The 23,895-nt window shown below is 42.5% G+C and overlaps 2 protein-coding genes across 5 annotated transcripts in view; one reads left to right on the top strand and one right to left on the bottom strand.

Annotated features, from left to right (window-relative positions):
* LOC6612691 (tyrosine-protein phosphatase 99A) overlaps positions 1 to 23,895 on the bottom strand; it is a 106,409-nt gene that overhangs the window by 7,379 nt on the left and 75,135 nt on the right. For 3 of the 4 annotated variants that reach the window (XM_032720363.1, XM_032720361.1, XM_032720360.1), the window contains exons 9-12: positions 7,432 to 7,635; positions 5,847 to 6,127; positions 4,457 to 4,573; positions 2,762 to 2,901 (exon numbers count right to left, since the gene is read on the bottom strand). In XM_032720363.1, coding sequence (XP_032576254.1) covers positions 2,762 to 2,901; positions 4,457 to 4,573; positions 5,847 to 6,127; positions 7,432 to 7,635 — 742 coding nt within the window. Of the gene's footprint in view, positions 1 to 2,761; positions 2,902 to 4,456; positions 4,574 to 5,846; positions 6,128 to 7,431; positions 7,636 to 16,447; positions 17,204 to 23,895 lie in introns of those variants that run through there. The other variant, XM_032720362.1, reaches the window with a different exon arrangement.
* The window catches only part of LOC6612692 (uncharacterized protein C2orf42 homolog), a 34,092-nt gene that overhangs the window by 9,765 nt on the left and 432 nt on the right, over positions 1 to 23,895 (top strand). The window lies entirely within an intron of this gene.

Raw genomic sequence — 23,895 nt, 5'->3', positions numbered from 1 at the left:
TTCCCCAGCACCCCGATCTTTAACCCGACTGAGAGATATAGAAAAAAAGAGCGAGCTTTCGGAGCTTTGCCGCATCAGCTGTTTGATAACAACTGGCACGTTTTTACTGCCAGTCGTAAAAAGCCAGTTGCCCTTCCCACTTTCGTACAGTAGTCATTGCTTACGAGGGAAAGTTTTAAAATAAATGTAGTTTTCCAAACTTACTTATATTCTTAGTTGAAGAAATTTAAGTAAAAAACTTTGTGGTAGCTTGTAGAGAGTATCAACTGTGGCGATTCCAGTTGAAATACTATAATGCTGTTAATCCCATCTAGATATGACATTGATTTGACCTTTTAAGTTGCATATGCTATTGCACTGCATTTTCTTCCCCCGTATTTGCTTAATTAAGTCTACTGCTATTGTTGCTGCCCAGCAAAGTAGTTAATTAATCAGTAAATGCTTTCTGATTACGGGGGAATCAATATTTGTTAAACGATCGATTCAGCCAGATAACTTCCTCAATAAAAGTTGCATTGGTCGGTATTTGGCCATGGAAAGTTGATAACGCTGGCAGTTGGTTCATCGATACCGTTGATAAAGTTGGTGCAAAGGGCGGGAAATTGGGAAAAACTAGAGGAAAACTGTCCCTTTTCCGCACCACCCACACCCTGCAGACTTTGACTTTTTGCAGCGTTGTCATGAAATGGAACTTTTTTGGCAACAGTTACCAATACGTTGTCCAAAAACAATTTCTTGTCCGACTTTCTGCTCGCTTTTCTATTTTCGGCATAGGGAAGGAAAAGTTCTATTCGCGCACACACATTTGCCGGCAAATAAAGCCGTCGACACAAAAACAATGTTCCCAACTGCATTCGATATGAAAAAGTAACACACAAGTCCACGTACGGTGGGGCCTCGGTAGAGGGGAAACTTTTTATGATTTGGTGTCGGAATGCAAATGGAAAATAGTTCTGGCCGCTGGCAAGAAGACAGTGTACTACTGACATCTTGTTTTTCCATTTCTGGACGCATTTTGAGTTCTAATATCTATGATTTGGGAAGAGCAGCTCGACTATCAGATACCTATTGCTACAGTGCAGATAATCAACTAAGTTTGAAAGTTGGAATAAAACCGCACAATAATGATTTACTGCATGACGTCTAAGTTATTCGCTTAACTATTTTCCTGCTCTAAAAAGCGGTTTTTCCTTGGCTAAAAATGATGCTTATCGCTGCCGCCAGCAAATTGTTGCCACAAGAAATTGTAAAGTATTTCCACTTGCCGCCCAAGTTGCCAGTTTTCCGGAGTGTGTGGCCAGGACTTAGTAAGCCTGCCACAGCGCTTATTAAAATAATTTCCACATCCCTTGAGTTTGTGGCATTCGTGCCTCCTAGTGGCAGCCACTAAACGTTGATTAGTGCTCGCAAAAGTAATTGCGAATGTAAATGATTTTGCCAAGGGCCTCGTATTGAGATTGAGTTCTGCGAGAAGATATTCACCCAACCTTTCGCGAAACCCTTCTTTTCATGTTTTCCCACCGCTTTTCTCGGGATTTTTTCCTTTTTTTGCTGGCTGACTTTTGTTCTGGCTGCCTCTCGCCTCTCACCCAGTCGCCACTTTGCATTTGTTTGCATTGAAAAGGAAATTGTAGAAATTCGCCTTTGTTTGCTTAATAAAATATAATTTTTTCCGCTCTAAAACTTGGGTAACTCGAAGAATGGGATGGCAACACTCTAACCTTCTGCTTTTCCAGCTCCTCACGCTGTTTTGCGTTCTGCTCTGCTCGCAGGGTATTTGTAAAAAATAAATAAAATGGCATTAATTTGTTAGGCAACCCGAGAAGGGGTAAAAAAAAAGGAAAATAAAACTGTGGGCGTGGGTAACTTTCATTTGGCATACTCGCGGCAGCATAAAAAATCGCTTCGACAGAGAAAATATGCAAAATTCCAGCCATTGAAGTTGGCTGGGGGTTGGGGGCTGCTCCTCCTATAAAAAACGCTTTTCATTTATCCAACACATTTTGTCGTCTCGAATGTTTGCCACTGCCCCCGGCAAATGCGAATCCGTATCCGAATGGGAATGGGCAGGGGGATTGCTGGGTTCTGGCCAATGGGTTAACCACTTTTACATTTAATAAAGATTTTAAGTAACTTAAAATTGTTTTGCTTGTCTTTGTCTTTGGCTTCGCCACGGACTCTCGTGTTTTTTTGCGATTTGAATTTTAATTAACATTTCCAGGAAATATGAGAGTGACCAAAACCCAACCAACCACCACCCACCTTCCCTTTCAAGTTTTCTGCTATTTGCTGTTTGTTCGAAACGGAGGACAGAAACGGTCGAGTGATTGCCTTAATTATGAATTGGTCTAAAAGGATTACGGCTTTTTCTGCATTTCATTCGGTAATTGGATAAGTATGCCGTTTAATGAAGTCAGTAGCGCATCACAGATAATTTCTGTACTGCGGCATAACCACGAGCCATTATAAGCGCAAATTCCGAGAATATTCAGCTATAAGTTGGGAGATTCTAAATTCCGAGATTCTATAGCTGCAACTGGTGCCTGGTTCTTTTTCGGTTTATTTTTAAGTTCCATCAATGGAGTGGGAGTACAGGGCTTTGCACTTAGCACTTTGACAACACTTTTCCCAGTTTTATTTATGGAACGGCACGCGATTCTCTCAAGAAGGCAGCTGCTGCATCTGCACTTGCTGCATCTGTATCTTGGGCTGCTTATTTTAGGATTCAGTTCGGGTTATCACGGCACAGAGCGCCACTTACCTCCACAGGAAGAAGGCCATGATGATCAGGATGATGCCGAAGCAGCTGAAGATGATGCCCACCAGAACGGCCAGGTTGTAGTCATTATGCGACTGCCGCAGCAGCGGTTGCAACTTCTCGCAGTTCGGTTGCAGTTGAATCTGGAGGAGGTTAGAGATATTAAAAAATTTTATTAGGCCTTTGTGTTCCAAAGGGATGAAATGATAACCGGCATATGAATATAGGAATTCCTAACTTCTTATCAATAAGGGAGAAACTCCTAATTTCCAATGAAAGACACTGGTATCAATAGAAAACTATGAATTCCAAATAATTTACTTTAAATTCGTTTGCTTTGTGATCATATTTTATATTTCCGATAGGTAACGAAAAGCACCATACTACTACAAGTACTACTTGTACTTATATGCCCCAACATTTGTTTCCTGTGTACTCGTATGAAACGAATGCGTTACAAATGTGTGTGCCTCAGTTATCATCGTACTCGAGTTGTATTTTTTTGTTGATTTTCCACTGCCTTTGTTTGTTTTTCGCGCACTCTTTATTTGCGCTTGTTTATTTCCGCATTTTGCATACGATTTTTGCTGCCACCCGAAAAAGAAAGGATTTAAATGAGCGCCATTTGCGCGCGGAGTTGGGGACTTTTTGTGTGCGCCGAGCGGAAAATGGCAGCGGGCCATGTAAATGCGGCCAAAAGGTGCAGGCCACTTGAAATTCAGGCGGGCCCACAACAACAATGGCAATGAATTATGAATGAGCGGGATGGGGGGATGATGTGAGAGGGAGGGAGGAAGGCAGCTAGAGCCACGAAAAATATTGCTGCATACTTATGAGGGCGTGTGCCCCGCCCAGTTGACCCCACCCCCTGGCCACAAACTTGAGGTCAACTAAATTGCTATATTTCTGCCACAACTTTGGATTATATTTTATGCATGCAACAAAGTTTGCGGCCTGTGTGTGTGTGTGCGGGGGGAGGGGGGTGGGTGCGTCTGCTTTTGTGTGGAATGTCATTAAGGATGTTGTTATGACAGGTTGAAATGTCAATAAACGCAGGTGCACAGGAAAAAGCCTTCCTGGTTTTTCAAAGGATATGGCTTTGCCACTACTTGTGCAGTGAAAAATCTACCTTTCTTTAATACCAATATGATTTTTAGTTCTTACTATTTTGGTTGGAAATTCTTTGAAATTTTAAAGTAATTCCCACAAATAATACAATTTGTTGTAGTGTAGACAATGTTGAGGTTGTAACTGTTTCCATTGTTGTGTGGAGTCCATTAAACGCGCCTAAGATTCACATTACGCATACGCCCCGGGGTCCGTTCGGCGAGAACTCAATGATGCATAGAAACCGAATAGGTGGGCGCGTAAAAAGGTAAAGTTACTTGAGCAGCACAGCAACATACTCTGAATATTTTGCCCAGGAAAATTTGGAATTTTCGCAACAAAATAACTTTTCTGCTACACCTTCTCAGCAAAAAAAAAAAGGAGCAGCATGCTTCCTTTTTGGACATGTAATCTGATATGAAAACTGACAACGGCGAGGCTGCCAACTTTATGGCGTGCCACGCCCCCTGCCATCCCCCTCTCCGCCCACCGTTTTGGTGTGGCCCAAAACAAAATGCCAAGTTTTTCCGCCATGTGGCAGGTGTTGGTTCGCTCTGCGGATTGCACTTGATATCTTTATGCGCTACTTACAATCCTTGACTCCGAGAATTTGCCCAGCACAATTTTCTTTGGATTTATGACACTGAACGTTGCCGCTGCCACTTTGACCTCGTAGTACGAGTTGGTTGTTAGGTTTTGAAGAATCATCTGCAAGGATATAAATAAGAGAAGTAGTTTTAGTATCGTGTTTTATTACTGTACATGTAAATTCAAACTTAAAGCTAAACTTTCAAATACTACAAATATACAATGTTTCATGTTTGATTCCTCGAAAATTCCTGCAGTTAATGAAAACGCGTTAACAAATTTCTAAAATGCATACTAATTTAGTTTATCCAAATCAGAATTTTCCTTGGGTACGAGCAAATTTTCTAATTTAGTTTCCATCTAACTTTGAATTCCTTCTCCTTCATACGGAAAAGCTAAATATTTGGCATTCATATTCGCAAACTATAGTAACAATGAAAAACAAAGGTAGAATTATTGCCATTTCTGTTGTTTAGTTGTTCAACAGCCAGCTTGTTTGCCGCTGCAGAATATTTCAATTACAAAAATATTTTTAACTGCCCAAAAACAAAAGCCGGGCGAGGACAGAGGACAGGAGATCCTGGGGGGGAAGGGCAAAAAACAGGACTAAACAAGGATCCAACTAGTTTTCAGATATGGAAAAAGTCAGCTATGTGTATGATAACATTTTATTGTTGCGAAATTTGTTTGCCTCGCCACATTCCCCACGACAAACTTTTTGTTTTTATTTATTTACTTTGGCGTATTTTTTATATTTTTTATTTTTTCCTCCATCCATTTCGGGCGCTAAATAAAAAGGGAAAACGCGGCACAAAGGCGGACAGGAAAAACAACATAAATTTAATTTATTTTCGCAGGTTGGCGGATTGCAACGCGTGTGTGTGTTGGATTTTTTGCATGTAGAATTTTTATGAAATATTTACAGGTGCCGTGGCAGGTGGGCTTTATTCTATGCCGTTTGTTGTTTGCTGCATAAAAATGCAATTATTACTGCCGCTCCCCATGTTTCTGCTTAGCCCCCCTTGAATATCTGTCTGTATTAGACCGTTTATCATAGAACTTCTCCTTTTTTATGGGCCGCAGAACGGGCCAAATGGCCGCGATAAGCCGACTCGATTGACATATCGCAGGGGGGATGGGGGGTGAGGTGTACATTGTTGCCCACTTGGCAGGCCAACAAAATGTTGGCTAACAGCGCGGGAAAACTCTTTTATTTTCTCAAAAACTTGCGCATGAAATATTAGTGCCAGACTCCAAAGGGACTAATTCACTTACATTTATTTCGCCGTTCTATACAGAAATACATTTTTCAGGCTTTTGTTAGTCAGTTTAAACATATCTTTAAAGTTGCAGGATATCCGAACTAAACTTAAGTTTAAATATAAAGACTTACCGCAGTTTCCAGTTCCTTGGCCGAGGCATTAATCCTGATGTCCCGATGCGTATCCTGGCCAGCCAAACGCGTTTTGATGATGTAAAAGTCGATGGTGTTGTAGAACTCGTAGGGTCTTCGCCATCGAATCGTGATGGACTCCTGGGAGTGGCAAGTGAGGTTCACAATCGCCGGGGCACTGGGTCCTCCGACATCCGTACGCTGGGCAATCTGATCGGAGGGTTCGCCCTCGTTCTTGGTGGTGAATGCCTTGACTATCACACGGTAGTCGGTGTAGGGTCCTGAAAATAAGTATTACATATATCAGTACCTTCTTTATTAACTATAGTGCGGGAAAATCAAAAGCAAGCATAATTATTCAAGGACCTGTACTTCGTAAGCCTTTAATTTGCTTAATTTGCAGTCGAGTGCATTTGGATGCGACAGTTGAGGCATTTATTGGTCGTAAATACTTGCAGGGAATGTCAGTTGTTTTTCCGCGAGTATGTGAGGCACCTGCCACGCTGCCTGCCACATGCCACCTGCCGCCTTAAATTGAGCGGTGGGCATCTTTTCGCTGCTTATTATTATGAGATGCGTCGCCGCATGTCACTGGTTGCTGGGGAAGGGAAGGGAAAGGAGGGGAAGGGGGCTGCTGTGCGGCTTTATAATTAAATTTTACGCGGGGAAAATGCAAGGGACAGCGGCAACAAAAACAGTGAATTGATTTTTCATGGCGAGGAAAAACAGAAAGCAAAAGGGTATTGCTTCAAGCGGCGCTGTCAGCTTAAATTGGATTTAATTAACAAGAGAAACGGCTGACATCTACTTGGATTAAATTTGGAAATAATTAAACGTTGCCATGGCGGCCCAGCATGCCGCAAAAAGGAGGCTCCTTTGCCGCGGAATTTGCGAGCAGAAGTTAGCAGGTGCATCCTGCATCCGAAGTCGTGTAATTAAATTAAACAATGTGGCTGTAGCTGCATGAGAGTGTGGAATGCGGCGCATAACTTTGTAGCAAGTTAATTGCATGGTGGCCCCGGAGGCGCCTAAAAACCTCCAAAAAACCGAGCCACTTTTCTACCAGGATCCTTCTAAGTAGCTGCTCCTGATGCGGCATATCCTGCGGATGTATTCTCCGGCCCACAAGACTCGGCTCACGCCTTAACCAGGAAAATTAGCCGACTTTGGGGTGTTCAAATTATAAGCGTCAAAAGTTGTTGTTGTTGGCAAACAGAAAGTGGCAAGCGAGCACTTGCAACTATTTAATTACAAAGCAGCTGGCAAACAATTTGGCTGGAGCCTCAATTATGGCTAATAATAGGTAGGTCCTCCGGCAGGTTCAAGCCCTTTTCCATTCCCAATTTCTATTTCGCGGAGGGGGCGGCTCGGAAAAGTGTGCGCCGCTTTTCACAACGTGGGCGTTCGACTGTTGACAGTTTAATGTCGAGTTCGGAACTTGACGGGGGTCACCAATCGGCGAGGACAGGCGGGTAAAACCCTTTGATCGACCAGGACTTTCGCCAAATTTATCGAGTGAATAAATTAAAAGTTTGAAAACCTTTTACGCTAAATAAGCGCCAAATGAAAACGTAGTTAAACTCACGTAGGTTCTGCAGCTCGAAGTGAATGAGGGTTTCCACCGAATTGCGAGAGTTCTTGACGATCTCCACGCCAGTTTGGTTGTCGTGGATGTGGAACACGTGGTAACCGGCGATGGCTCCGTTCTGATTCTTTGGCGGATGCCAGGACATCGTGATGCTGTTGGCCGAAACATCCAGGATGGTTAGATTCTGCGGCTTGCTTGGCACTGCAAATGAGAGTAAATAAGTGGCGGGGATGAGTACAAAAGTCAAAAGTTAAATTTGCCCATGTTCTTAGGCCATGGTGCATATGCTTCGGCTTAGAAGCACAAAGTCAAACAAAAGTTAAGGGGTGGGTGTCGAATGTGAGATACCCTCTTTGATATTTCCGTTTTGAAACTTAATCTCTGGGAAAATCTTATACAATTTCTTGAAAATGTGTTTTTAGATTTTAAATATTAAAATGCTCATATTTTTTATTTATTTATCTACGCAACTTTCGAATATACCCGTGATTTGTATAATTTACGGCCATAAAAGTTGATTCCCCAACTCGTGAGTTATCAAAGTCGTCGCAGCTGTTTAATGTATTAAAAGTCCCTCTGCAAACTCAACAACTTTTTCGAAAGTAATCCCGAATTTGTAAACAAAATATGTTGGCATACTTAGCGGCGTCTGCACATAGAAACTGGCGCAAGCCAAATGACAATGCATAAATAATTTATTTAATAAAGAAAAAACAGGAAGAGGGAGAATACAATCGTAAAAAGAGCAGGAAGCCGAGCAATCGAATGAAGAAAAGTAAAATAAATTGAAATGAATATTTTGCAGTAGCAGATAAAACAATTTATATTCAAATGGCAGGCGAGTCATGTGTGTATGTATGTGAGAGTGTTCTGCGTGTGTGTGTTTGTGTGCAAGGGAGAGGGAAGAAAAAATTATATATTCAATTACGAGGGGGAACAGAAGAAAAGAATTGGCGCAAGTAAAGCGCATCGTAATCGAAGCGCATAAAGAAACGGAAATGCGATTGCTAGCCATTTATTATGGCCTGCACTTGCCAGTGGGGTAACACACACAGATACAGACACATATGCATGCACACAGATACACACCCATACAGGCACACACGACGATACACAGATGGTGGCTTATAATCCAGCAAACCAGCGGATGCAAAAGCCCTGGCAATAATTTCATTTGCAAGCCAAAGGACAACACTCGACCATGTGTGACAGCCAAAGGGTACTTGTGTGTGTGCGCGTGTGTGGATTGCCTTTGTGTGTGTGCAAGTGGCAAAAAGCACTAAATGGTAATTTATTTTACTAATACAACAAAAGCCCGGCCAACGAGCAAAAACGCTCTGCAATCAAAAGAACAAATGAGTGACCCGAGGGCGGGACCAGGAACGGTAACGGCCACTTGACCCTACTCCGCCCGAGACTTTTGCCATGCAAATGCGATAAAGCTTAGCCAAACACACACCCCAAGTTGCCTCGTGCACTGAGAGAAATCGGCGGGGATCTTAGGGTAACTTATTAAGACTCCTCTGACACTCTTACAAGGTGTTTCTAATGAAGAAGTTTATAAATATGCCACAATGTATACTTATACTTTAAGTGCTTTGTCCACATATTGTATTTATTATTTTTCTCCGTGTAGGCCAGCAAGAAAAAGAGAAGCCCATACATGAACAGTTGGCTGGGCAGAATAAACAGTCCCTGTCGATGTATAGAAATTTATACAATTCAATAAATGGCATTTCTACTTTCTTTGCCTTTGCCGCTGCCTTTGCCCACCCCGCTCCTTTCACTACCATTTCTCCACCCCTTTCACTTGGATTTCTTCTTGTACTTCATCCTTGGCCTGTGCCCCTGCAATTGCAAACGGAAATGGGAAATGGACAGGCAGCTGCTGCATCTGCAAAAAGGGAAAGGAAAAAGCCAATTTATAGACTCGAACTCGAACTATGAAGGCGAACGACTCACTCGAGGACCGATGGCGCAAAAGGAGCGGGGGGAGCTTGTATTAAAATCAATTAAGCAACAAAGTGCTCCACACACACACACTCACTTAGCCAGCGATAAATGTCCTTGCAGCAGCGGGAAAATGGGAAAAGGGGGGAGAAAAGTTAATAGGTTTGCCACTCGCAGAAGACAGCTGGCAAGCTCACCTGCTCGACAGGTGACTATGTGAGCACTTGGAGGGAGCTCCTGATTGGTTTTTGTTTGGCGAATAAAACATAAATTATTGAGAACCAGGAACAAGCGCTTTGATATGCCCTATCAATCAATCAAAGCGGCTTAAAATTCAAGGCATTTCTGTATTTCTAACACAATAACTAGTAATTAATTACAATTAAATTTCCCTACCGACTGCCATTCCTACGAAAATCCGATTCCTTGGTCCTTTACTTTGAGCTCAAGATACTCGGGGAACAGGCGCCACGTTTGACATGTCTGGGCAAATTAAAAGAATACAATAGATGCGCCTTTCCCACTATTTGCTCAGCCATCGCGCCGGAAGTAACCAAGTGTGAAAAAGAAAAGGAAAATCCGGAAAGGAAAGCCCGGGAAAACTAAGGGGGTGCTGTGCTCACTTAAAAGCGCGCGTGATTATTTTCACAAAGGCAAAGGCAGGAAGTAGAAAAAATATAACTAGGAAAATGTAGTCGGAGGTGGGAAATCGCTAGGAAAACGGGTGTGGTGGCTGGAAAAACCAATACCGACGACGTGCTCAAGTTGTTAAAAACTCCAAACAAAAGCAGGCAGAAGCTCGAGGACTTCAAGGTGTGTTTGTGTGTGTGAGGAGCAAATAGCATTAAGTTGTCTGAGCCTCGAAAAAATACTCATATATATACAGCAACAAATGGCTCGACGAGCAGCAGCAGGAAAAGCGGGGAAAACTACGGCTCGAACATGAAGATATATAAACAGAAGTTAAGAGTGAGTCCGCATTGTTGTTGGCCATATGCCTTATTTAGTTGTTGCTCCTCATGTCTCATTGTTGTTGCCCAACTTTACGAGCTACGAGCTGCTTTACGGATTTGGCCAGACGTAAAAACTAAACAAAGGCGACGGCCCGGGCGGAGAGTAAATAAGAGCGAGCGAGCAACAAACAAACAATTAGAGAATAAACACACACACGCCAACAAAAAAGAAGGCAAAAAAACGCAGGTGACTGCCTTTCAAATGGCGTCAAAGGCTCCACCGCCCCGAGAATTCGCACAAAGGCGCAAAAATTATGCGAAATAAAGCCCGAAAATGAAAAAGAGGCAAAAAAACATCAGCGACAAGCTGTGAAAAAATAAAAATGCTGCCAAGTTTTGTCCCCCAAAGCTTTGATGGCCAAGAGCAAACAGTGAATGGACCAAAAGGATCCGGCACTTAGCGGAAGTAACGTGGTGGCCATTTTGAATGCGCACATGTGTGTGGGTGTCTCGGCGTGCGTGGGTGTGTGTGTGGGGGATCCTTATAGAACTTTGATTGCAGAAGAAACGGGCTGGAAACTGACTTTAAAGTGCATAAATATCTGCCTAGAGACTTACTAACTTCTTATGCCCCTGCTTTCCTGCTAAAATGTCCTTCAATTATTTTGATTTCCTCCAAATTTACCAGAAAAGTTCGTTGAACTCAGGTAATACCCCTGATTATAAGCCGTTTCTCGAGCAGGCATTTGGATCAAATTGCTGTAATTTGCGTAATGGCAAGTCTTCGGACAGGAATTTAGCCATAATGTGCCGCTGGCTTTTTTATTCCGAACTCTAATGTCCTCTAATTTGCAACATTTGAAAACCTTTGACATATGTCTTGTTTGGGTCAAAGCCAGAGAACAGAACTCGTGTGTTGCCCCAAAGGGTTGATACACGAAATGTTTATTGCCATGGTGAAAATAGAAACCGGAAATAGAAATGGTGTGTTTAGTCGGCTGGGAATTAGTTGTATTTTCAAGGGAATGTTATTATTTATTTAAGCTAATAAACACATTTAATAGAATTAGAATAGAGTTTCAATATCATTTCTTTGGTTTGAAACATTAAAATTAACTTTAAGCCGATCTTTAACGGGGTACTTGGCTAATTAAGGGCGGCTGTCTGGTCCGGAGTCACGGATCTGCTGATGGCTGCATTTGCCTGTGCTTCATGGCCAAGAGCGGGCGATAAGGCTAACACGATGGCGACAGCTTTTGTGGCATGTGTGTGCGCAAAAGGTTATCGGCAGGAAGTTGCACATGGAAGCACCATCACCTCGGGCCACCACGACCACATCCTCCTCCTCCTCATTCTCATTCTCATTTCAACAGCCACATCCACATGGGCAGACCCAACCATCCGGCAGGAGTTCGCTTGTTTTTCGATGCTTGAGACACGGAAACTGTTTTGGGCTCCGTTCGCCGGCACAAAAACAGGCATCAATGTCACGTTCAAAGTGTCGAGTTGTTGCACTAACAAGGTGTTTATGATTTAAAGCGCCGCTCAGTCGGGAGCTGGGGTTTTTGGCAGACAAAAGGCCTCCATGACAAGTGACTTGGAGTGCTGGCAAGGGATGGGGGAAGGGGGAAAATGCCAGCACACACATGCAGGCCGAGCTGTGAGTTTTCCTCCTCGAATGCCATTTTTCGTAGGCGTGTCGGTCAGGGGGTTGATTTCCTACTTCGGTTTTTTCTATCCATATCCATCCATCTGGATATCTGGATGGGCAGCGGGTGGTAGAGAAATTGACATTTTGAAGTGCAGTTAGGCGGAAGTTGTCGCCGAGGCAACATTTTTCTATCTCCCTCCCACCGCCCACCGACGTGGAGTGGAGTGGGCGTGTCTAAATGCGGGTTGGCACGTGGTTGGGCTATAAAAAGCCGAGAATTTTCCCAGAAAAAAGGGCTTATCTATGTTCTTGATTTTGATTTCGTTTTTCTCCAGCTTTGCTTGTCGCTGCGACAGAGGCCATCTATCAAAATGTTTTCGTTTACAGAATAAGGACATTACTCCATTGCCAAGTGTATTTTGGGGATAAAGAAGGACATTTATTTTTAGAAGAACTTCGAAATGTCATATTTGTTTATGCTTGTAGGATTCAGAAATCCCTCACAATTAAACCCCAACAATTATGAAAATGTAATCTTCAATCGGTGGTTTTATCAAGGGAACATTTATAAATGCTCATGTTTTTCATTTTAATATTACTCTTATCGCGTGCATATAAGAATAAGAGTATACAAGCCTCATAAAGAACATTCCTACATTTTTCTGTCATTTTTCAACGGAGGTCCTTGTGGGAGTTCATAAATTAGCGGCAGCCGATAAGTAGGCAGCATATTTGTGTGGATATCTGGCTGTTTTTCAGCCACACGTGGCTGTGGAAACAGAGGAGCAGAGGAAAAACGCCAGTGACAGGTCGTGAAAAGCGCAACTCAAAGTGAATCAACTCCTGCCATTGTTCACTCCCCATCAGGAATAAAAAGTCCTTGGGAAGTCTAGTCAGCTGGCTTATCATTGCTGAGTCGTGCCAAAGGAGTCTTGAGCACGATTCACGCCTTTCGGTTGTGCAACAAAAGTCCTGAAAGTCCTCGAGCGCGTGTGTTTGAGCCATGTTGCAAATTAAAATCAAGACAGCAGCAAAGCCAGCCAAATGATTGATGGCTGTTTTCCAGGATAGAAAGTATGTAAGTGTGTTTCTAGCAGCAGAGAGAGGTGGTGGCTGGCAAAAAGTTCAATGATTTATGCTTTTCAGTTGGGCCAAATTTGCTGGCTACTAAATGATTGTTTTCATCCTCGCCGAGAAGCCAGCTCCACTACTTTGCACTTTTAATGTATTTTTTGACAAGTCATGTTCATAACTCAGTGTCCTGTGAAATTTCCACGGGTCGATGGAGAGAAAGTTTCCACTGGATCTGGATAAAGTTCAAAATCAAAGTTTTCTCAGCTCCACTCGGTTTTACGTAGTTATTTTCGTTAAGAATTTTTGTTTTTCCTCCCTATTTTCTTGCTCTTTTTTTCGGCTTTTCCGCAGAGACGCAAATCATTTGTCAAAATAGGAGAGTACGCAGCAAAGTTGCTGCCTGTTTGCCGTTGACAAGCCGAAAGTTGTGCCAATTTGTATTAGAAACTTTCAAACCTTGCGCCTGCGACATGTCCGACTTTGGACTTTGAGTGCGGCTATATAGTATGATATATATACATACTATACGTACACAGATCATGGACAGGGGTCAGTTTATGTGACAAGCACTTTGCTGTAAGTTCAAGCTGCGACTGGAATATTTAAGTTCGAATTGCTGGCGTTGCGGTTTCAGCCACACACTATTCACATTATCAAGGATCAAAAGTTAACGTTTAATATACTTCATAGTTCAATCCCATTAATTGCATCTGTTTCGCGACACTTTGCGACTATCAAAAACTGTTCGCTGGCAGCACTCAGTGCGCGAACTGCAAGTATCTGACAGATATTATTCACACACTCACTTGAGAACGGATTGGGGCACTTGCCTCCCCCATGCCTCGGTAAATTTCAATTCCAATTTCGAGCCTCTCAAGCACTGGGTACTTGGCCCGTTTTCCCGGGGAAATGGGACCCGTGGGTGGGCGGCTCACTTGATGAGCTGCACTTTTCATCGGGGCCACGAGACCGAAAGTGTTACTCCAAATTGTGACAGCTCTCAGCTGCGCCTCGGAAGTGAAAATGAATTTACGGAAAATTAACTCTCGACAGCCAGCGAAATATATGCAAAATATGGTGGAGCAGCAGGAGCCTGCCTCTGGCACTTGACTGCACAAAAGTTGGGGCAAACAATTAATTAAACTAATGACTCGGTGGGAATTTCACAGCAGGGAGGTCCGAAAAATGATTTGTGAAAAACCCAAATTCAGCAGGTTTATTAATTAAAGTGTTTCGAGCGGGATGAGTTAACAAAGCTCGCTACAGAAAAAATTGCATAACTTCGCACTTCTTATCAACTGATTGCTTTGTTAATTGCGTCGATCAGAAGTTTAATTATTTACATTTTCCAGCCATTCGCGTTTATTGCTTAGAGCAAGATACTATATACATTATCGCTGGAAAGTAATTTCTGGAAACGAAACTAATGAATTCGTTTGACTGAAATAGTAATTAGTAATTACTGACGAGCAGCGAGGCATTGTAATGACGATTCTGTTCGACAATTTATATAAAATTTACTTAATTTTCGCTCTGCTGCACTTATCCAGCTGATCTATTTGACTGGACGAGCTAATTGGCAGTTAGCTGCTATTTTCATAGTTTTCAAATTGCTTTGGCTGTGATTGCATTTTAAATCAAGGTTTTATGGCACCATTTGATTTATGTACGTTGCTTTGGGTTTTTACCTAAAATGTTTCGCTGCTCGCAGTCATCAGTTCGCCTGGGGCTTCAATAAATCATAGGACAGGAACCTTGAGCCAGTTGAACCGAACAACTCCTTTTGTCCTCATTACGCCCACACCTTGTGCACCATATTTCCTTATTTATACGAGGGGGGCGTGGTCGCAGCACCTGCCCCCAAAGTGCAACTTAATACAGGTTTTGCGTGCGGTCAGCAAATCAGGCAGCTTTTGGCCAGTTTTCAGGACAGGGCTCTGCGATTTGCCAGCTGTCAGTCTGTTTGGCTCAGGGGCACGCAAATCGCTGGGAAATTCCAGCGGGTGGCATGCAAATTCATCTCGGGCGATTTTCTTGAGACCTCTTTAAGAGCTGGCAGCTCCAATTTAATGGCATGCCCATAAAAATAGTTGGCTGCAGCTTAACAATAAAATACCAAATAATTGTGGGCCATAAAAGTTAAGTTGTTAATTGTTTTGTGTCCTGTGCGCATCGCGTGTCCCGTTGTGTGAAAACGAGAGAAAAGCGAGGAAAACGAGGAAAACCCGGGCAGGGGATTGTGAAACATGGCTCACTTCCAATGAATTGTGGCTGTTTGGCACCCGCTGGCCAAGTTTTAACGAGCAGACAGACGGCTGCTTGTCAATTCCCCCAGACATATTTCATTGGCCGGCCAGGAAGGTATATAAATATACTAACCAGAAATAGTTAGTACAGAACAAGAAAAGATTGTCAAATTGGGCAGAGCAATAGTAAGATATTAAACTTATAGCTACTATAAACTTATTATAATAATTGAATTAATTTGATTTATATTGTAGGGAGATATATTAAAATACGGAGATATAGAATATGGGAGTTATAATATTAATACGATAATAATAATGTTATATAGCAATCCTTTTTCTCTCCGTGCAGGAACCTGGCCAGACAAAAACAATGTTAAATAATTCATTTGGCCAAAGCTCAAAGTTTTGCGTGAGAATTTTGCCATATTACAGGAAGGCAGGCAGTTGTTGACGCTGCCCCGCCCACTTTTCCGCTGCCCCCGCCCACATAAGAAGGGGCTGCGTGCCAAACCGGAAATGAAAACTCTCTTAATTGCCTTGAAGTATGCAATTGCTGTTGTTGTTGCTGTTATGTTGGATTTATCTGTGTACTTTGTTGTTCTTCCTTCAGCAGATAATAACTGAGTAACTACAAGTTCTTCTTCGCCGAAGGGGCTTAGCGGGTTAAAGCAGGGGCGGTCAGGGGTTAAGGCCTTCGTTGGCTGAGAAAGTTCGTAAAAGTGCGGTGTCAATGAACCCAGTTTAGCAACTATAATTGCCAATTCTTGTCGAAAGCCCATCAAACTTTTTGTTTTCGTTTGTCGTTGATAACGGAGTGATTTTCTGGCTGGCCTCCGGCAGCTTATTTGCAGCTTAAATTATTGAAAGGGGCAGGGGTTATATCATTAGCTTTAATTGCTGTTCAATTCCTCAAGATTGCTCGAATTTTTGTGACTCGGACTTGATTGATGGTGATTTCAAGTCGCTGCACAACGTAAAAATAAACTTTAATTAAAGCACGAACTCCATAATGAATCACGGTTCATTGTTGCTTTTATGTTTTCTTAACCCAAAGATACTTTGGCAACCTTGATGATTTCTTCCTACCTATTTATTTTCATTTAGATATATTTTATGGAAGCTGTGTAACTATTTACCATAATTGTCGTCGACGGCTGCGTACGGCGGCGTGGCATCGTTATAGTTGCCATTTCCGTTTCCCATTTCGCCGGCCACCGGAACCGGAAACGCATTGGCGAAGGCCAACGTGGTGGCGGGCACATCCGGTGGCTGATCCTGCTGCTCAATGGAGGTGGCTGCGGTGCCCAGCACCGGCTCCTTTGCCGTCTTCTGGGTGCTGCTGTCCACAGTGGTGGCCAGATTAAATTCAGTCTCAAGTGATTCCCAGCCGGATCCGGTTGTTTCGGCCTCCGGATTGACTAGATCGGCCAGATTGCGATCGGAAGAGCTGGCACTGATGACCGCCGGTGATGCTGACGATGATGCAGTGGTGGGCGGCAGTGAAGCGGCGGTGAAGGGCGATGGCGACGATGGCGAGTTGGAGGAGTTGGTGGGCAGGGCGGTGGCACAGTGCTCCGCAATACTGGCGAAGAGCAACAACTTCAGCATTGCTCTCAGAAGGGCGTGGTGCTGGGGGCGTGGCATTTTGATTCGTTGGTCGTTTTGATGATCTGCGTTTGATTTCACGATTTTGTGCGTTTTTTGGTATTGGTTTTTTTTTTCGTTCACTTATTGTGCGCTTTTGTCCCACTGTTCAGTAGGACTTGGTGTTTTTCAGTGTTTCTTCTTTCGTTTATAACATTTTTGTGCGTTGTTTTATAGTTTGTGCTTGCTTGTGTTTTTGCTATACTTAGTTCTTAATTCGTTCGGCTTAAATGATTTCCATTTTGGCACTAAAGATAATACATAAAATTATTTGAGATGACTAACTCAACGTGTGATTTCATCAGTTCACTTTGTTTCAATTCTGTCCCTACAATTTTCATTTATTTTTATGTTATAACCATTTAGGTAACTATATAGTGCTATTATTATTTTTATAGCCTCGTTATTTGATGATTTGATTTAGACTCAAATAAATTTGTGACAGCAGAGCTATCAAGTTCGGTTTGTTTGCGATGATTCACTTTTGTTGTACCCAGCCCATGTTGTAAAAGTCGCTGTTGTTGTTTTTGCTGTCTTGTGTAACACATTTTTCAAAGCGGGCCAACCCAAAAAAAAAGAAGAAAAAATCTTAACCCATGTTGAACCCCATCAAGCAAAAGCTCTGCCTTCTTTTGTTTTACTTTTATTTATGATAATTTATTGCATTTTTTCAATACTCCTCTGCCATTGTCTCTCAGTTCTCTCTCTCTCTATCTTTCTTTCTCCTCTCTGTTCTTTGCCGCTTTTTCGCATTTTCTTCACACTTTCCTGCGCTTTATCGTTTTCGTATCCCTCGCAACGAAAAGAGTTCAATGGGGTTCATCCGCCGCCGAAGATGCAGCCGCATTAAAGATACACTGCCCGCCATAAGTGTGCGCACACGGGCTGGGCGCGTATAAATAGGCATATGCCCATATATACACCAAATCCGAAGAGTCTGCCAACAAATTGGCAATGCCCACAAACGACTTTGCGACGACATGTGTGCGCCAGCTGTGGGTTAAGATGATCCAGTGGGTTATCGGGGGGTTAAGGCGGCTGCGGCGGACAGGGAAGCCAACAAAAAGTTGCGTAAAATTAATGATTGGGCGTAGAGCAAACGCCGAAGGCGATCAACGAATGTGGCATAACCAAACGATGTTCGGAAAATGTAGCCAGCAAATCGTATGTATGCTTTTTTAATGTTTTAAGAATAGATCCCTCTTAAAAAGACATTCCTTCCTTCCATTCCAGAGTCCATGAGTAAACTAATCTATGATGTGCACACCATAACGTATGCTTAGCTAATCGATCTCAATCCATAAGCCTAACCTGAGCACTGCAATTGGCATGCTCAGAACCCCAACGACACCGGATAAGTGAAACATTCCATCGCTTTTCCGTTCCCCTTCACTCGGCTGGCTTCTCCAATTGCACTGAACAAAGTGCAAATTACTGGGAGCTCGTGCTGATTCATTCAGAATTAGCCCCAGCACGCTATATTCTCGGGGTCTCCGAGTCGCTTGAACCGTACTACTATATCTGCTGTAGTAATGCGTGGTGTATGGTGTTTGGCCAGCTAACCACAGCCACATCCACAGGCACAACCACAATCGCAGCTGCTAATTAGCAGCTCATCAAATTGCCGCATGCAAAAAGTAAGCCAACGAGCCGGAGCTTTAAGTGTAGTCTTCAGCACTGCACTGGGAGAAATTATGGAGAAAATGAGGGGATATTGTAGCCAGGAGAATCGAAATCGTATGCAACGAAAATAGCTTTTCTTCAGTCCCACTATTATATGTTTAAAGTTAAGTAGCTTAAGTTGTGATTTGTGTTTCTGTTATAGATTCAGAATCAGAATTTTCTTGGTGGCTGACTAATCTTCTAGAGCATAAGTAAGTTGCTGGTGACATTCGATATCTGTATTTTTCTCTCTAGCAGACAGACACAGATGTGCTGGTTCTGGAGTGCCCCACAAGTAAAAGGGCGCTTTATAAAAATAGAAACACAAAATATTATTGAATTTGCGGCGAGGAAGGAAAATGGCGGGGGGAAAACCATAAAATGAAATGGTTAAGCGGGTCGAAGTCGCGTCCAAAGTCGCTGATCCAAACGGGGAAATTGGCCAATCAAGCGACAATTGTCGGCCATTTGTGGCCAGTAAGTGCTTAATAACGCTAAACGGGTCAAAGACTGGCGAGTGGACAACACGGATTCTAAAGCCCGATTCTACGGCTCTAGAACTCGACGATGATTTGCATTATCCGCCGACCCGACCCGACAACAACTGACAGATAATTGAAAATCACTAAAAATACAGCGGGCAAAGTGGAAAAATCAATTGGAAGAAGGAAAATTGCCTGACAACTGCAGGCCGAAACCAGTGGGAAGTCGCCTCTTCAGAGTTCTCTTTTTCGTAGTAGTGGGTTGTGTCGTTTTTCTTTCTGTTCACAAAATCTGGACATATTGACATATCGTGACGACATGGGCTCCGCATGATGTCCATTATTCAGTGCCCCGCTTGTAGATGCAAAAACCATTCAAATAATAGACAATTTATCTGTCTTGGGTTTTGATAAAAAGTGAAAATGGCTCGGAAGGGGAAGTAATATCCCAGGTAACCGGAAGAAAATGTGGAAATGCGTGGGCTTCTTCAACGGAAGTAGAGCTTACTACGGTTTTGGTCCGCTAAAACCAACATAAGCCGATTACTTGTTAAAAGGAGTGGGTTTTCATTTAAAATAGAACGAATCAATACAAATTGTATACAAATTTCATTTCTCTAGAGTGGCGTTCCTATTCTAAGCAATTATTAGCGCTAATACTTTGAACAATTTCCCAATTCCCAAACGCAATGGAATGCATTTTCCTGGAAGCACTCGCGTGCTGCAATCCCACTACCTGCAGAGCAAACAAATACAAACTCCGGACTACTCCCACCTCGTAATGAGCGTGAGATTCACTGATAACCCACATCCACTTCCACTTCCGAAGAGGAGTTGCCCCACTTGGGGATCTGTTTCTGTTTGGGATTCTGATTCAGCTGTAGTACCAGCAGTTTCAGTTTGTTTACCCACCGGAGCCCCCAATCGCCTCTTATGAATGGCCCACATTGTGGACGCTATGAAATAAAATCACTTGTTTGTTTATCCAGCCAACACTTCGAATGGCGTTAATTTGTAAGCCAAACAAATGTGTACCTAAATGCAGTCAAGTGACGGAAAAGTAGCTGATGCACTGAGAAAAATGAATGATCGGTATAAAAGAAAACTGGAAATACCTAACATATTTAATTGTTTAAATAGATACAAATTCATGGATACAAAAAGTACACAATGTACTTTTCAAGTGTTAGTTTCACAAGAAACCTGCAATATTAACCAATAACAATCATTAATTGCATCATAGTTAAGTATATAGCTATATATTTGCACTGCATTTGCTAAGATCACAAAATTCCGCGCAGTGTGTCCGAAAATGTTGACAGTCATGGGCTAAGGTCAGTGCACTGGGATTGCGAAAATAGATGAAAATGCTTGGAGTGAACATGCGCATATGCAGCTAGCGCCGAGAATCCGGAACCGGGAAATGGGTGGCAAGCCGAGGGAAAACGGGAAAATGGGCGCCCGTGGGATGTGCGAAAAATCAATAGAGCGGACTAGCAGTGCACGTGCTACGGTTACGGATGCGAAGTACGGTTGTCAGAAGGAGGGGGTAACGAATTCGCTGCAGAAAATGTGCGGCCCAGCCCCAAAAAAAAGTTTTCAGCCGGAATTGTGTCATTTAACTGTCAGCGAATTTGCGCAGTTTATAATTTTTTAAAATTTCACAGGGGTTCTTTGTTTTCTGCTCCACCATCCGGTGGTTTTTGTCCAATTTCGCATCTGCTCAATATGCTAAATTATGATATTTTCCAAGCCGAGCTTCATTCGCCGCAGACAAAGCGGCAAAATGTCAACAAAACACAGAAAAATATATATAAGGAGCGAGAGAGAGAGCCTCGGCGAGAGAGAGAGAGAGAGATACTCGTTTTTGTTGTTTTATTGATTTCTTGAAAGGTACACAAAATGCTATTCGCAACAGCAGCAGCAACAACAACAAAGGCGAACAAAGGGAGCAACAAAAACAAGAAGCCGAAGAAGAGGCAGCAACACTAAAAAATTTGGAACTATAATTCTTGTTGAATTCGTATGGGATTATATTATTGGGTTTTTCGTTTCGTTATATCTTTCTGATGTGACACAAATGTTGGTTTTATTGTTTGTTTTGGACTGCCGTCCATTTGGCAGCTTTTAACTTCATTTAACACTGTTTTTTAGCGTATCTTTGCTCCAGAGATACAAAAGTATCTGATGGATTGCCTATAGGTTTTTACGTTCGGAAAAAAGGCGGCTGCTGCGCACAGAGAAGCCAGTTCTTTCTTTTCTAACCACCAACTAAACACCTGGCTTTTCAGGCGATTTTCACGGTTTTCTTTCGGTTTTTCATAGGTTCCCAGTTCACACACTGTTTAACTCATGTTTTAGTTTGTTTCACTTAGGATATTGTTTAATTTTCCCAGATATTTGCCTCTTTTTGCCTGGCCACAATCGGAATAAAAACCACAGCGACGAGACGACGACGGCGACTGATGATGATGACAGGGAAAGAGACGGATACATTCGCCGCGTTTGCGGCGTTGAGATGAATTCGCCGTCCAAGTGCGGCAGCTGCTCGCTCACATACACATTTTGCGGCGAAGAGAACGACGTGTATAAGAGCATTTCGTATATATTTTTGCTCTTTTAATGGTGTGCCTCGAACTCGCCACTTTTTGGTACCAGCGAGTAGGGGGAAATTCGACCTTTCTTCAGAATTTTAAATTCCCACGCCTTTGGCGCGCAATTTGAATTCGCTGCGTCTTTTCCAACTACCAATTCCCAATAAAATGTGCCAAATTGTAGAATATCTGCTTATCGCTCAGCTTGTTTCGATAGCAGCCGGTGGGCAAGTACACGTTAATATTGGATATTTCCTATTATCTCTGGATTTAATAGCCTGAATTGCCCTTATCGATTGTAATTAGTTTGTAGTTGCCAAGAGATAAAACGTCACAACTGGTTTGTGAGGAAAAAGAAGAAGCCAATGAGCTCATATTTAAATATAGCACTCTGCTTTATAGTAGGTCGGTATATCATACTATATTTTATCAAAAAATATTGTATATACCTTTTTAAAATATAAGCATATATTTCAACCTTTAAGCTTATACAGCCATATCCCAATTTATAGTAGCAATTTAGTTCGAAACACACAATTATGCGTAATGGTTCCAAGATCATAAAATAGTTTAAATATGCAATCATAATCACTGCACTTAAAATCCGTTTAACTAACATAGTTGGGATAGAATTTCAGCCCCTTCCCCCAGCACCGCCCCTTTTCATTGTGCAAGTTTCCGCCCACGGAAGATACATCATTAGGCATTAGAATGAAATTACCTGCCTATGCAGGGAACCACTTGAAAACTCATTATAACGGTAGCGGGTAACCAGCACACATACATCCGCACTTACACAGCCACCTACACCTATACACCTATACAGTTACAAATACAGACGCAGACTTTGGTAACTGGCAGTTACATCAGCCGCAAAAGTAGGCGTTGCCAAGTCGCCCCAAAGGCGTTAAAGCACTTAGATTTATGGTCCTACACGCACACAGCCAAAACACGCCCACACCCGAAACTCACACACACACACAGTCGAAGTCCTGGCGTATACGTATAGGGATCTATATAGGTATGTGGCATACAGCCTTTGGCAGCCCAGGACTTTGACTCGTTTTATGCATTTAATAAAAACTTTCACTTCGGCGCTAGTGCTTCATTTTTTTTTTGGTTTTTACTCACTGAGGGAAAAATATTATTGTTTAAGCAATATCATATTAAAGTTATATATATATAATATTCATATACATTAATGCTTTAAAATAATTTTAGTAACTTTTTGTATGTTTTTATTGGTACTTCCTTCATTCTCAATTTAGATTTAATGCATTCCCAAAACGAACAGGTATTTTGCGCAACTTTATAAGCTGTTTTATCCCTCAGTGTTTTGCTTTACTGCAGAACTCAAAACTTTTGCCGCTGCATTGAAGTTAAGTACTTAAAAAGTAATTTCCCCGAGCTGCCAGTGAAAAATCGTAAAAAAGGATGCGCGGACCGCGAAAATGTTAATGAAATGATTTGAATTATGCTTACGCTCGAATATAATATGTTTCTGTGCCGCCGTATTATTTGTGGCTTATTAAAAAGTTAAAAGCCATCCGGCGAGGTGTTGCCCGCCATGACCAATAGCCAATGGCAACCGCAGCTGCTGTGGGGCAAGTGCGGCAGGCGGAGTATAAAAAAAGCATAAAACCCATCAAAATAATGTTAATTCATTAAGTGGCAGTAACTTGGTCGGCGCCCAAGTGTAGCCTATAAAAATTTAACGCTCGGAAGGAGTCGCACGGCAGAGCCTAAGGATCCCAAGGATCCTAAGGATAAATGTATGGAGCAGCAGGAAGAGTACAATAAGTTGCCCCAGGCTCCGGCAACGTGCACGAAATGAATGATTTTTATTTATATTTTATGGTTTTCTTTTGCCCCGTTTTTGGGTCCTGGTAATTAGAGCAGCTTTATGCCGCACTTCGTTTCGGCCAGGTGTCTGTGTGTGTGTGTATTTGGGGCCAACAGCAGCTCACAATAAACTGCAAAATTATGTGAATGAGTTTTCTTAACTTTTTTCCGCTACCCGCGCTTTACCATCCTCCGAGATTTATTCGCGGCACATGGCAGACCGAATCCGAATCTGGAAACCAAACACCAGAAGGAACGGCTGGCGAACAAGACAACGGAGCCGGCAGACCAAATGAAATGAAACAAACAAGCAAAGTTAAATGAACAACTTTTGTGCATTATTTATCTGCACAGTGTAAA

The sequence above is a fragment of the Drosophila sechellia genome, chromosome 3R, assembly GCF_004382195.2.
Source record: "Drosophila sechellia strain sech25 chromosome 3R, ASM438219v1, whole genome shotgun sequence".
Classification (NCBI taxonomy): Eukaryota; Metazoa; Arthropoda; class Insecta; order Diptera; family Drosophilidae; genus Drosophila; species Drosophila sechellia.
Note: the sequence above shows the minus strand (reverse complement) of the source record. Positions and strands in the feature narration are given on the sequence as shown.